The 14,160-nt window shown below is 42.3% G+C and overlaps 1 protein-coding gene across 7 annotated transcripts in view; it reads left to right on the top strand.

The window, feature by feature from the left end:
• kazna (kazrin, periplakin interacting protein a) overlaps positions 1–14,160 on the top strand; it is a 194,660-nt gene that overhangs the window by 161,462 nt on the left and 19,038 nt on the right. For all 7 annotated transcript variants that reach the window (XM_047589698.1, XM_047589691.1, XM_047589707.1 and 4 more), the window contains one exon: positions 3,571–3,762. In XM_047589698.1, coding sequence (XP_047445654.1) covers positions 3,571–3,762 — 192 coding nt within the window. The remainder of the gene's footprint in view (positions 1–3,570; positions 3,763–14,160) is intronic.

Consider the following 14,160-nt stretch of genomic DNA (forward strand, 5'->3'; position numbering starts at 1 on the left):
TCCATCCAAATAGCTTCTTCAGCTTCTAAACATCTCATAGGGAGTTTAGTTCTGGGATCATCTGTGGTTGGTGTCCATCTGTTATCTGTTATCAGAATATTAATTTACTCGCCTGAATCGGTTTTTGATGCAGCTTTTGTCTGAGTCTTTTGGGCAAAGAAGTGCCTCAGTGTGTTACTTACTTTAAAGAGCACAAGGGTGCTTTGTTCATTGGAAAACCTCCTGGGCTTCTGTGATACTCTGTGCCACGTAAGGGGCTGTGGGTTTTGTTTTTTGTGTTTTTCAAAGCATGACCTGGAAGAGTGCTTCACAAACAACTTGTGTTTTAGGAGTTAAACTCTTTTAACTTGGAACTGCAGTCGTAGGAAATGCTCAATTTGTGTTAGTCTGACAGTGTGCATTCATATCCTGGAATCTGTTCGTGGAGGTTGAATTAGAAGGAACTTGACATGCACATAATGGATAAACTCAGCAATGCTGCCTTTCATCAGTGGACCACAGGCTCGGTCACCATTGTGCTCACTCATTACAGCCAGAGACGGTTTAATTAACAAACAATTCATTATATGAAAACATTTGCGAATGCCATTTAATGTTATCTACAAAAAAAAAATCAGAGATTATGTTTGAACTGATGTCTCAGAAAGTCCCAGGTCCTCAAGGACTCCAGTTATACACATCGAGGAAACAGCTTCAGCGTCATCTACACTTTAGCTCTATTAAATAACATATGATACATATGGAAGGTGTGAAAACACACATTTATTTTGTAAATGAATGCTGGATATTGATCAGTGATATTAGCCTAGGCTCTGTGTCGTATCTTTAATGTTTAAACGCAACTACTTTTCTGCAATTTCCTGTGTCTGTTGATGAAATTATGTCAATTTACATTGTTCTGCTGTACCGCTGAGTGATAAATGACAAGACGTTCAGCAAGAAGTTTTAAAATCCCATTTGTGCAATCACATTATCGGCGTATTAGTTGCAGCACTTGGTGTTCTACAACTTGATTATTTTCAGTGTCCTTATCGCATATGTAGCTGAATTTAGACAATTGATACATGCAAACTTAATGAACAAGGGATTGAGTTTGTGACTATTAGAGGATTTTTGAAAACCAATGAGCTGTGTCCTGTGGCCGGCTGTTTCCAGGACAGGGCCGCTCTTTGGGCTGCCGAGTGACGACGTTGCTGCTTGAGTTGCCCCGTAAAATGCGCTTCTATTATCGAGTCCATTAAGTGTACCTCTGTGTAATGACACTCGACTCGCCGGCGTTTTTCTCTCAACCCGTCTCCTAATAACCCATTTTACATTTCATTTTGGTCATTTAGCGGGCGGCCCTTATCTTCGACCACTTACGTTTTGTCAGCACGGCGCAATTAAGTGACTCCGAGGCCCCGGGAAGCGGGTACGTGTCACGCAAGCGGGTGAACTGGTCGCACAGGTTCGTTTCAGTTTCAGGGGAGGAAAGATGAGGACTAAAGTGATACATGTGCTCTTAAAAAAATGTCAGGGGAGATAAGAATATCGTTGTATTTTGTTGTCATGGTTTGTTGCGGTGTTATAGTGTCTTTATCGAAGATATCCATCTTAGCTGCGGGTGCAGAAAGGGATGACGCAGTATAACACCAGGCCTGTTACATGAGGAGTGAAGTTAGTGTCACGGCTCAACTGGGTAAGGTGTCATTCACACATGTTACAGTCACTAAAAGTAAGGGTGAGGATCATTTAAAAAAAATTACAAATAGGTTTTATTAATCACCTCAAACTAAATGGAGTACAACTGTTCTTTACATTCAACCTGTCTCAGATGCCAATGGCTGTATTATATTACGCACTGATCAAGCATAATAGTATAACCACCTTCCTAATACTGTTCAGGTCACACTTCTTGTGTATTCAAAAACAGTTGTGACTCACCAGAGACTGGATATGGGTCCTCTGAGGGCGTCCTGTGACGTCTGGCAACAGGATGTTGTCAGTGGGGGCCTTTGGGTCCTACAGTGTGGGTGGAGGGGAAGGGCCTCTGTGGATCATCCCACAGATACTTGATCTGTTTGGGATTTAGTGAATTTGGAGGCCAGGTTAACACCTTGTGCTGTTCTTCGTGTTTTTTTTGGTTTTTTTTAATTTTTCCTCAACCATGTTTGTGTATGTGCTGCATCCTGCTGCATCCTGAAGGAGTGTCCTTGCTATGAGGTGGGGGTGCCTGGTCTGGTCTAGGTGGGTGCTACATTTCTCAGTAACATCCACATGAATGCCTGGTCCAGAGGTTTCCCCAGCGGAACACTGTATTGACACAAGATGGTCAATGTTATTCGCTTCTCCGGTCGGTGGTTTTAATGTTGTGGCTGGTCGTAATATATGTATTTAGCCTGTACTCAAATAGACAAGCGCCTCCCATAGATGGCAGTCAAATGCCATGAAAAAGATACATCTGTGGTTTTGGGAACCTACACTCATCATCTTTATCAGTCATGGTTTGCACTGCTGGAGAGTTACATCCGTCCCTGTTTGTTGTGATTCACGATACATTTTCACACTTGACAATAACCGCACAAGCTTGTATTAAAAATCCAAAGTGCAATCTGGGTTCTGTCTTTAATTGATCTGCCTGTCTTTCCGTGTCTTGTTTCATTCTGTCATTCATCTCCGATCTTTATGTTTTTTCAGACAGTAATATCGGAGGTGGGATATGAAAGTGTGAAATGTCATTTATGCAAGGCGCTTGAATAATGGAGGCATGTGGGATAGGGCTGAGCAGCTTTCCTCTGCCCCCGCCCTCCCCATTGCCCCGAGGATGCATGAAATTGAGCAGAATGACTCTGCTCATCCCTCTATAAATTACCCTCCATATGCCCCACCTAGACGAGCACATTCGGTGCGCAAAAGACACATTTTAGATTAAATATTCCTTTTTCTTTATCTTTTTGAGGTTTGATGTGTGACAATTGTCAGTTGTGGCTTTTTTCAAAAGTGAGTGAAGTCCTCTCCCTGCTGCTGATCCTTTGAAAGCAAAGTTTTTCAGCGAGTCACATTGTGAGGGAGAAAAAAAAATCAATTTCTCTGTGCTGCAGTTTTCATTTTATTGTTTGTGCCTTTGTGACAACGTCGAAGAGGAGCCCTTTAAAGTGGCATCCAATGAATATTAAATGGGTAAACCTCTCGTCTTTTCTCATAATTCCTGCCAGCACGGACTACGTTCAACAGGCAGCTTCAAAAGCAAATTTCATTACAGCATCAATGTCTTGTCCCCGCACATCTGCTGGGCCCCACCGATCTCTGTGATGCTTATTACTGACAGTAATTTGGCGCTGCAGTTATCTCAATCACAAATGAAACCATGACCTCCTGCGGTGGATTTAAATCGATTTTTGCAATTCAGAGATAACAATTTCTGCGTTTGCGTAGCCATTGAAAGCTAATGTGCCCGTATGAGAGAAATCCAGTATGCATATGACCCTTTTCTTGCTGATGGAGTTACATTTTTGGATGTCTGCTAAAAAAAAAAAAAAAAAAAAAAAAAATAGCTGCTAAAGCTCTGCTTTTTCTCTTTGTCTTTTTTAGTCCTGCTGCGTGAAGAGGTGGCCCAGCTCCAGGAGGAGGTGCACCTGCTGCGGCAGATGAAGGACATGTTGAGCAAGGACCTGGAGGAGACCCAGGGAGGCTGCTCGGCCGACGTGCTCTCCGCCACCGAGCTCCGCGTGCAGCTGGCCCAGAAGGAGCAGGAACTGGACCGGGCCAAGGAGGCCCTGCAAGGTGAGGGCTTCATCAGAGAACAACAAACGATCTGTGATACTTGGGTCATTATTAAAAAAGAAAAAACAGGAACAAGGATGACGTTGCCTCTCAGCGTTTTTGGTTTACTCTCAGTGCTTGAGTTCTCATTTCCATGGAACGGACCTGTCCGTGGTTCATGGAACTGTGATGCAGTCATCTTCTCAATTGTTCCTGGCTAGAGATGGGTATTATTAAGGCCTGATATCAGGCATGTTTGAAACGGTGCCGGTGCTTAAAGAATGGAAAACATACAAACTTTGTCCGAAAGCAGTGCCTTTTTATTTTTAAGGCATTTTGTTACGTGCAAGTTGAACAGAATATTAATTTAAATAATATGAATACAACTAAGAATATAAGAAATAAATGAACCAATGTAAAATAAAATTCACAAGAAACTCTAACTGTCATAATAAAAATGGTGCCCTAATCAGATTCCAGGTTGTTGCTTGTTGATGCTGCTTGTTGCTCTGCATCTTTTGAGGTGAAGTACACCCAAACTTTGGACCGTTTTGCACTTTGAAGTTCCACTTCCATCCATGCATGTGAAAAACTGACGTGACGTCTCGTGTAGCGTCTGCACAGCTGTAGAATTAAGGGGGCGGCAATTAAACATTCAGTGGCACCGAAATCTGCGTCGCTTTTAGATGTGGTTACTACCGTTTGCATCAGCACTGGTGCCATTATGATACATAGAACCAGTACCCATCTCTATTTCTGACTGTTGAAAACAAACAGAATCAACTGGAATAATGTAGCGTCCTAATAGCCTCAAGACAGAGAGACACTATGTGACTATAATCTCCCTGGTTTGATTCTGGTCAATTGTCGAATAAAGACACAAAAGCAATCTTTTACAAAGCCAATGACCAATTATCTCCTCAGGAAAATCTGGGTTGTTCATTTTCATATCTGCTCAGATGCTCACAAACATAGAGGTTCTCAGTATCAAGTATTTGCTGAAAAATATCGCTGAACGGAACAAAAGTAGCCGCATGTGGGTGAAAATATGAAAAGCGGGAGTGTGCCAACACTGAGTAAATTGACAGAAACGAAGCTTGTGTTCAAAGCATGCTGCGGCTGCTTTGGATTCTCTGTTTGCCACCTTCACTCGTGCTGCATTTTGCCGCTGCATTTTCATCTCGTCGCCGTGATGTTAACACGAGTGTCTGTAACAGTGTGGTTAATGCAGGCCATTAGCTGCATTATGGCCCATTAGCATATGTTGTGCCTGGGAGATGGAGTGGTGTCTTAGGGTGAGAGGACACAGATGCTTTGACGCTTTTTTTTTTTTTTTCTAAAAAGCCACTCCACGCTGTCTGTGAGACAGGATGCACTTTTAAAAAAATAAAAAGATTCATGTTGCCACCATTAGCTCCATCTGAAGTTTTATGTTTTGACACGGTAGAATGGATTAATGCGCAGTGTGTCATTCCTGCTGCTACATTAGTGGTCTCTCAGCCAAAACAACAACAACAAAAGACGTAGATTCATGAGGTTGTAAAGTATCATGAGATCATGGGAAATGTGTTCACTACCAGTGTAGATGAGGCAGGAATCATGCTCACATACCAGGTATTTTTTTTATTTATAGTTTTATTCACTTAGTTTTAGTCTGGTTTGGTCTGGTCAGGTCCAAAAGTTTCCCAGCAGAACATTGTATTGTCACAAGATGGTCGATGTCATTCACTTTTCCTGTCAGTGGTTTTAATGTTGTGGCTGATTCGTGTATAGAGCAGCTTCTTCTGTGTTAATAGCCAACCACAACGGTATTTATTATTCTGTTTTGCGGCTGAGGGCGTGCTAAGTCGGGATATCCCTAAGTGTTGCCTTCACAGACACTGTGCACAAAGTAAAGTAACGGCCGCGTTCCGCCAGGGAATGCACAGTGGACTGCAGAGCATCGAGCGCAGATGTAATCGCCGCTGCCGTGAATCATTCTTTTCAAGGAATTATCACCCGGGGAATGAGGCAGAGCACAAAACTACCATTTTTGTATCAGACAAAAGCATGACGTGCTGTCAGCGGATTTTATTGCTGTGGCATTTCGCTCGACACTTGGCAGCCCACGCCTCTTGGAAGGAACGAACGGAACCAAAATGGACCGGGCCAGAGCGGAATGAGGCGCGCATCAAATAAATACTTATCTCTTCTTAGGCTGGATGTTGGGCTCTCTGAGCAGACTGCACACAGGCTCATGCAGTCATTTGTATGACTCAGGCCCGTTAATGAAGGCCAAGGCCAACCAGCCCCAGCAGGCACTGACAGTAATCAGCGGCTAATGAAAGCTTCATAAAAGAGGACTTTGGTTGGCTTACAAGGTCCAGAAACATTAAACAGGCTGGATCTGGTCTGCAATTAAGATGGGGTTTGTGTGAAGAAAAGAGGAAATTGGCTGTTGTCATACTCACTTTTAGTTCTTTAGTTTCATAAAGGCAAATCCACTACGAACTCGAGTGAGTGACTTGTTCTTGTTTCATTTATTAGAGGAAAAGCTGATGTGCAAGAGGAACCTCTAGTCACAGACTGAACCGTGAAAAAAATAAATAAATATGTATTTGCATTCAGACGTGACAGCAGCAAGATTTCTGAATTATTTATTTTTTATTGTTATTTTCTGCCTGACCTGATCCGTACTGCTGTAGCTGCGTCTCAGCCCCTTTGTTAGTCCACAGTTGTCACTCTGCATCTTCTTACACCCAGGCCGCGGCTTGCCTCTCCCTCCGAAGATACTCCACTTTTAAGGCGGCTGTGAAAAGCCAGCAGGAGCTGTATTAGCCTCACCGTTCGCTGCGTTAGTGCGGTGGGTGGCAGCCAGTCAATTCTGGCTTCGTCCCCGGCGATATTTACAGTTGTTTCCGAGCAGAAAGTGGAAACACATTTGTCATCCAGCGTCGTCTCGTTTTTCTTGTTTTTGTTGCGTTTCCAACTGCTTCCACTCGATGCATTCATGTTCTGTGCTGCAGACTTTGGCACGCGGTGTTAATGGGCTGTCGCTGGTATGAGGGGCAAACAAAGGAGAAGGAAAACTGTGAGGCAATGGCCATGAAATGCTTTATTCAGTCTGTTAGTAATTGAGAGCATTTGAGAGACATTCGGCAGAAATACTAGTTAATTACAATGTGATTTTTAAAGAAAGTAATAGGTCTCAATAGGGTCGCAAAATGTTTGGTTGATTGGACGTTTTTCATATATTTTTTTAATTTTACCCCACAAATTTAAGTTTCTTTAAATGCATATTAACATAAATGCAACATATTTTAGTGAAGGGAAAGGGGGTAGCTTATAATAATGTATATTTATAAATACTAGGCCAAGTTTAATATAGAACAGGTACATATAAGAGGTAGGGGGTCCCTACTTAATCTCTCAGTTCGGCAGTTTGGCCCCTGTCATAAGTAATTATTAGTTAAAAATCCTTCTTACACTTGCTTGGATCCGTACTTTGAAAGTTTCTGTAGTTTTAAACGATACTTTGTTGAAAGTTTTGTAATATGGGGAAGAAAAAAGGACCCTTTGGAGTAGGAAATACTTGGGTTACGAGTGGCTTCTGATGATAAAAAAAAAAAAAAACAACAGGCCAAATGTTCTTGAGAATACCTCATTAACTACAGCAATTGCAGTATGCTGCCAATTGATTGCAGGTGAGATGTCGACTCTATTTGATTTCCCCCAGTTTTCACGTGGCGGGCATATTGCAAACGTCGCACCAGATGCTCCGCCAAAGATTTATTTATTTATTTTTTTCCCCCCCAGAAGAACGAGAGAAATGTTTGGAGAACTTAAGCACCTTGGGGGACTTTTTTACTGAAGCGCTACCAACAATAGTTGTGAAGCAGAGTAGCTTTGCTTTGCTTTACTTTTGCTTCATTTTACCATGCCTCGGCTTTGGAAGAAAAGGCAAGAGGCTGCGGCTGTGATGAAGCGGCGTGAAAGAAATGCATCATCCCCTCCTTTGCTCTCTGCCACTTGAGATAATACCTGTTTACTTTGGAAACGGTTCACAGACACCGTGTTGCCACTCCCACCTCAGTTTAGACAGTGTGCGGCAGAATTACATGCAGATTTCCTGGTGCCCATGAATACAAAGTGGAGAACACCGCTTTTCGGCCTGTCATCTTTTCATTTTCTCCCCTCCGCTCTCCTCCTTTATCTCCCCCCCTCTGCCTTTTGTTTGGTGGTGATGCCCGCGCGGCTTCAACTTTAAGGCCTGAGCTCATTCCCAGACACATCCCCTGTGTACCAGACTTTGGCCTGTGAGCTCTATAATCGTAACAGAGTGTAATTTCAAACCTCTTAAAATTGCAGGTTTTGTTATGACGCCCGTGGGCACCGTAACAGCGCAGCCCGAGGGCAGCATTTCATGCCCATCATCCGAAAGAAGCACACAACTGACAACGGGCCGATACGGCCTCGGCAATCTTTGAACTCCAAAGTGGAGGCGCAACAAGGAAATAAAAATCAGTTCGTAAGTTTACACGGCTCACATTTGGACTTTGTCATCAGAGTTTTGGCAAATGAATTTTCAAAGTGTAGTCGGCCCTTGCCGACGTTTTTAATTAGCTTCCGCTTGGGCTAATTATTATGACTGGGGGAGTCAATCTAGAGCTCATAGGGACGCGGTAGACGGCTATGTATCATCAAAGCTCAATCTGCCCGCTGTGTTTAGTGTCATTTCACGCTACACTGTACTCAGAAATCCTCTCCGTCCTTGACTACAAGGCCTCTCCCTCACGAGGCATTTAATCACAGAGCTGCACACAAAAAAAATTTCAAACCAGGAAACCTTAAATAGATGCATTACCTCAACGTGATCAGCATCTCTGTCATTAAAGTGAATCAGGGCAGTTTTCAGTTTGCACCTTGATCTATTAAAAGTGGATGGGGGTTAAGTGAGAACACATGTTTGGATCACAGCGGCCCCTAGTGGTCACCATTCAAGACTCAACATCCAGGATGTTTATTCTCACATTCACGACAAAAACACAGACTCTCCCCCTGCTGACAACAGGTATTCAAAAAGACTGAGTCAGACTCATCATCGAGCAGCCCATTGGAACGACTGGAACCTACTGGAAGCTCACAAGATTTTGCGAACGCCTCTTATAATATAATCTAATTATAATTATTATAATCTGCTCCCCCTCAGGATGCAGACTTTGCTTTCCAGGATGCAGGACACAGAGAAGGAACATGACCTGCTCTCAAATGCACGCTGACTCATAGGCATGGATGTAGCTGTGCAAGTTCATACATTTTATCAATTTCAAGTTGTTTTTAGACTTTATCGATCCACAAGGGCAATTGTTTGGTCACAGTAGCTCAGTTGCAAATTAAAAAAAAAAAAAAAAAAAAAAAATCTTGAGAACCACTAAGAAAAAAAAAATTAAAAATAGGTGACGACAGTTAAAAAAACAAATAAAATAAAAAATCTTTTTAAATCCACAAAATGCATTCTTTATCAAAGCACTCAAACACAATAATAAAGTTACAGTTAAATTATTTGGGACTGATTGTGATTGTGTCTGTTTTGAACCCACATTGTCCCTTTGGGGACAATTAAAGTGATTTGAATTGAATTGAAGATGCATGAAAAATTAAACTAAAAGCTTTTAACCTTAAGTTTTCAGCTGTGACTTCTTTATCCACCAATCCACAGTTAGGTCAAGAGACAACGTACCAATCAGAATCCTCCTTTCAGCCTCTCGCCCATTACGCTCATCTGATAATAAAAGTGGCTAATTTTCTTTTTGGATCCAGTGAGGACCATATTATGAAGCACAGTGTAGGGGTCAAGGTGTGATTCCACCCTCGATATATATATGTCAGTGCTGCTGTATTAACTGCTCATACTGTACATGTGCACACACACACTGAGGGAATGTCTGATCTGTTTTTAATGACCAGCTAATACTTTGTGCTATTACTGAGGGCGTAAATGTCACTGCGGAGGTTTGTTAAAAACATTAATTAACCGGAGTGAATGCGTGAGAATATCACCATGACAGCAAAAGGAGCTTCATACAATGGAAGCTCGGCCCACTGCGCAGAAAGGGCCGTTAAATTACACCATTGCAATATATAGATATCGCCGCTCGTCCTGTATGTTCGTACCGAGGGAGTGAGGAGGTGAGAACGCGGTGCTGCTCGGAGGCCCGCACTTCATTATTCACGTGGCAGATTTAAAATCCCGAACCGTGAACAATGGGCTCCCTCCAATGAGCCGTTGTCTCTTTTGTTCTCTCAAAATAATTATGTTAAGAGCTGACTAAAAGCCTGTCCCTTCTCTTTGGGGTGGAAGTTATATGGAGTATAACTCTGTCGGCCTGGGGTGGATTCTCATTAATGTGGAGAATATCCTTTTCTTAAGGGGGTTCTCAGTGTAAGTTTGTGATTCTGCCTTGTCAGGTAAACTGAAATCAGATAGAAGCCTCACCTAAAACACGGTATTAATTTGTTGAAACGCATGCAAGTGCTAAGTGCTTTGAATACTATTGGAATCCTCCAAGACCCCCGTATTGTTGGCACTAACTCTTGACTTGTGTTTACCCGTGTACAAGTCTCTTTCAACGAGAGACCGGAGGGAGAAGGTTGATTGTTAGAGCGAGTGGGAAACAGAAAGGTGGCAAATGTTGTTTAGCTGAAATCATGGCTGGAAACCGTGTTGTATTTGTTCCATAATAGATACGGGGCAGCTGGGATAATGAGGGCTGCTTTTTAACCGGAGGGAAGCGGTGAGCGGTATGTGAGAAGCGTACCACAGTAATAGCTACACAAACCGTGCGAATCAGCAAACAAGACGGCTGAGGTTGATTTTGTCTTTCTTCACAATCACGGGTGATCAGCGGTGGTGTTTTCTCCCTGAGGCCAGGGGAAGCCATGCTGCCTCTGTTTTACCGTCTCTGTAGCTGTCATTAAATAAAAACACTCATTTCAACAGTTTCGACGGTTCTTCTCTGCTTCTCTGTGGCACTGTCATCTCTTCCTTATTTCTCTTCTCTAATTATTGAGCATTTTACGATGTGTGGAACAGCACTCCTCTAAATGTTCCTAAAACACAGTATTCATTTGTTGGAATGCATGCAAGTGCTTTGAATACTAGGGCTGGGCACATCGATCTAAACATCGATAGTATCGATAGCAAGGCTAGTATCGGCATCGGGTCGATACTTTTGTTACAGTTTCTTTTCTATACAACCAGCAAATTAATCATCACAGAGTTCATGCGAGTGCAGCTTCTCTCCAAGTCTGTGCGGGGCAGGAGCTTCTCCATCGACACCGGTAGCAAAAGCTGGGATATGGACAGGGTTTGACATTCATATCCCAGCATCACAGCAGCATCTCACAGCTGGCAATGATGCCGTTATTGAAACGCGTCAGTACTCAGAAGAGAAGACAATTACACGGGATGCAGACCCAGTTGTTAGGTGGAAAATGAACGAGCCAACATTTCCCTTTGAGCAGTTTTTTATATTTATTATTACTTTGTTGCCTTTCTTTAATTATTTTTGCTCAACTGACTTTATTTCCCATTACTCTTGTGTTGTTTACATTGTTATATGTATATTCTGTCACATTGTTTTTTCTTATTATGCACTAATGACTTTTCCTAAAAACAATTGTGTGAAGGGAAACGGGAATTGTTTGATTTTGATACTGTAATTATGCTTACTATGCTATGCTATGCTATGCTATATTGTAATTAGTTAAAAGGTTTATTTGCCTGAAAGAGCCCAAGGCCCCCGTATTGTTGGCACTTTGCTGTCATGACACTGCTCGCCTGTGGTTGGCCAGGACTATGTGTCCAAGTGCCAATCAAAATGTAGCTGATTATTTAATGTTTATTATTAGGATCCATATTAGCTTTATTTGCAACTAAAGCTAGTCTCTGTGGGGGTCCCACACACGAGAAACATGACATAAACATTCATTCACTCAGCAATGAATCACCAAATTAATCCATTTCTACAAGTAAATGAAGTATCCATTCATTTACCTACATAACATACATAAATGCATTCATATAGCGAGGCAATGAACTCCATCCTGTTATTGCTCTGTAGGTGACAGTAGATTTAAATAGTTCTGCTGGTTGGTTCCGGTGGTTCATTATAGCCTTATGCTTATGAACACGTTGTATATATTTCACTTGGTTATATAAATGCTGTAGTCTCTCATCACAGAAAAAAGGGAGAGTAGGGAAATGTAGTTTATTCTCAACAGGAAGCCATGAAAGATTTCTGTGCATTTCTGTAACATGCGACCCCTTTGTGCACTGAAGAGCTAATCATGCAGCCTTACTTTGAGCTGTTTGCAATTTTTGCGTGTCTGACCAAACGGCTGAAAACTCAACATGTGACAGGACTAGAACTTGTGTCCTCCTCCTTTAAGGGTATTTCGCTGTACTGTATATATTTTGAACATTTTCTAGTAATTGCAGTGCTCCTTCCCATTTTTCTTACTATATTCTTGTGTTTAGTCCAGTATAGTATGGTCATCATCAAGACACAGAATGAAATAACGTAAGATTAGCAAGTTTTGTTAGCATAATTAGCAAGTGCAGTGATGGAGGGTGGAGATTTTCAGGATTTAGTAAAAAAAAAAAAAAAAATTACAAAACTACCTCTACAGCAACAACTTGAGATAAAATCTGAAATGTCTGGATTAGAACATTGTACAGAGAGGACGAAAGGTATTATTATGTATGTGAGAATTATGCATGTACTGAGTGGTTGGCTGATAGCGCCAAACTTTAGCCATTATTTTTCTGGCCAATAGCCGCAAAAGTTACATGAAATAGCGTCATGCAGGCTGCAACGTACTCTTTTCTGTCCCCCACCTCTTAAAAAGCACATAGATTAGAGTTTAGTCTTTTTCCTGTGAACTGAATAAACGTTCGCAGCATATTCAAGCTAATAATGTGTGTATTCGTGCAGTCTTTTGAAGTGGTCATCCACCAACAATCTTTCCTTTGAGTATGAAACAATGGTCCCACGTAGGCTTGAATGCTAGATATAAAAAGAAAATTGTAGTTTGCGCCTTCTCCAACAGCAGCCACGGTGAGCTTGAATGGAAGTCGCTGACATAAAGGGGGATCCCCTTGGTGACATGCTCTCACAGATGGGGAAAAAATAAAAACATCAGCACATACGAGACATTGCTCTTCCAGCAGTGTATAACCCGCTCATACGCAGCAGCAGCCCAAACGTGAACATGAAGAGCAATCACGAAACAATGGCTGGAACGTTCCCAAACCCTGCTGCTGCTGCTAAGAGGAAGCGACGCAATAGTACACTCACTATAATAACCAAGACAGCAACACACATTAACACAGATGGAACGCTTAAAGATGTGGCACGCATTAAATGGTATGCATTCACGTTTTTCCCCCGAAATAGAATTTTAATTGTGCCATTGTCACGTTAATACAATTAATATCAGGCTATGTCTAGCGGAAAAATATAATGGCCTTGCATAAAGACTTTAAAATGCTCTTTTGGGAGATGCTAAATCTGCCTAGCTAGATGTGTTAATTAGTCTTGTAGTCATTGTGTGAGGATGAGCTAACCAGCTGTTTTTTTTTTGTTTGTTTTTTTAATTGTTTTCTAAGCTATTAGGCTGTGAAACAAGAAGCATATTTCTCCAAATATCAATCCAGGACTCTCTTTATCACTAAACCACTGAGCTCATCGTGCTAATTTAAGCCATGTGTTCGGAGCAGGCTAAAAACACACAATAAGCATTCTCATCCACAAAAGGCGGGGGGTTGCACTCGGAGCAATCCCGCCACTGCATCTGTAGCTATTGAGTAGGCTCACTCATTAGGTCCTCCAAAGCCTCGTGGAAGAGGCCACCAGAGAAAGGGGCTTTTAGCACACTACAGCACTACATGCTCACATTAAACTACTTCAAAGCACAAGGGCTTTGGTAGCTGAAGAGTCTCTGTGCGGTGAGCTAAAACCCACTTATGTACATTTGAGAGATAGTGTCGGGACTTTGCGATACGGGCAGGTGCTTTCATTTTTGACACTGGAGTTTTTGATGGTGAGCGCTTGTTTTGCATGGCTGGAGTAGATTTTCAGTTCTGCATTGAAACCTGTTTCACAGCCTTGCGGTGCAGGCTTTGAAGCGCGGACTGAATAAACATGGACAACGTGTCGCCACTTCCTTGCTTTGGAAAAAACTGACGGTTTTCCTGGGGATACGGGGGAGCATCGTCTTGGAACTTTTGGAGCCTGAGTCTGTGCAGTGCGCTCCGATACCGATGATCCGACCACACTTCCTCCAGACTCACTTGCATTTTCTTTTAATTAATACCGGTCATAGGCTCTGCTCTACCTCCACCAGCCACAAGTTCACTCAGGGTCCTGAAAATGTTGT

The sequence above is a fragment of the Mugil cephalus genome, chromosome 1 (genome assembly GCF_022458985.1).
Source record: "Mugil cephalus isolate CIBA_MC_2020 chromosome 1, CIBA_Mcephalus_1.1, whole genome shotgun sequence".
Classification (NCBI taxonomy): Eukaryota; Metazoa; Chordata; class Actinopteri; order Mugiliformes; family Mugilidae; genus Mugil; species Mugil cephalus.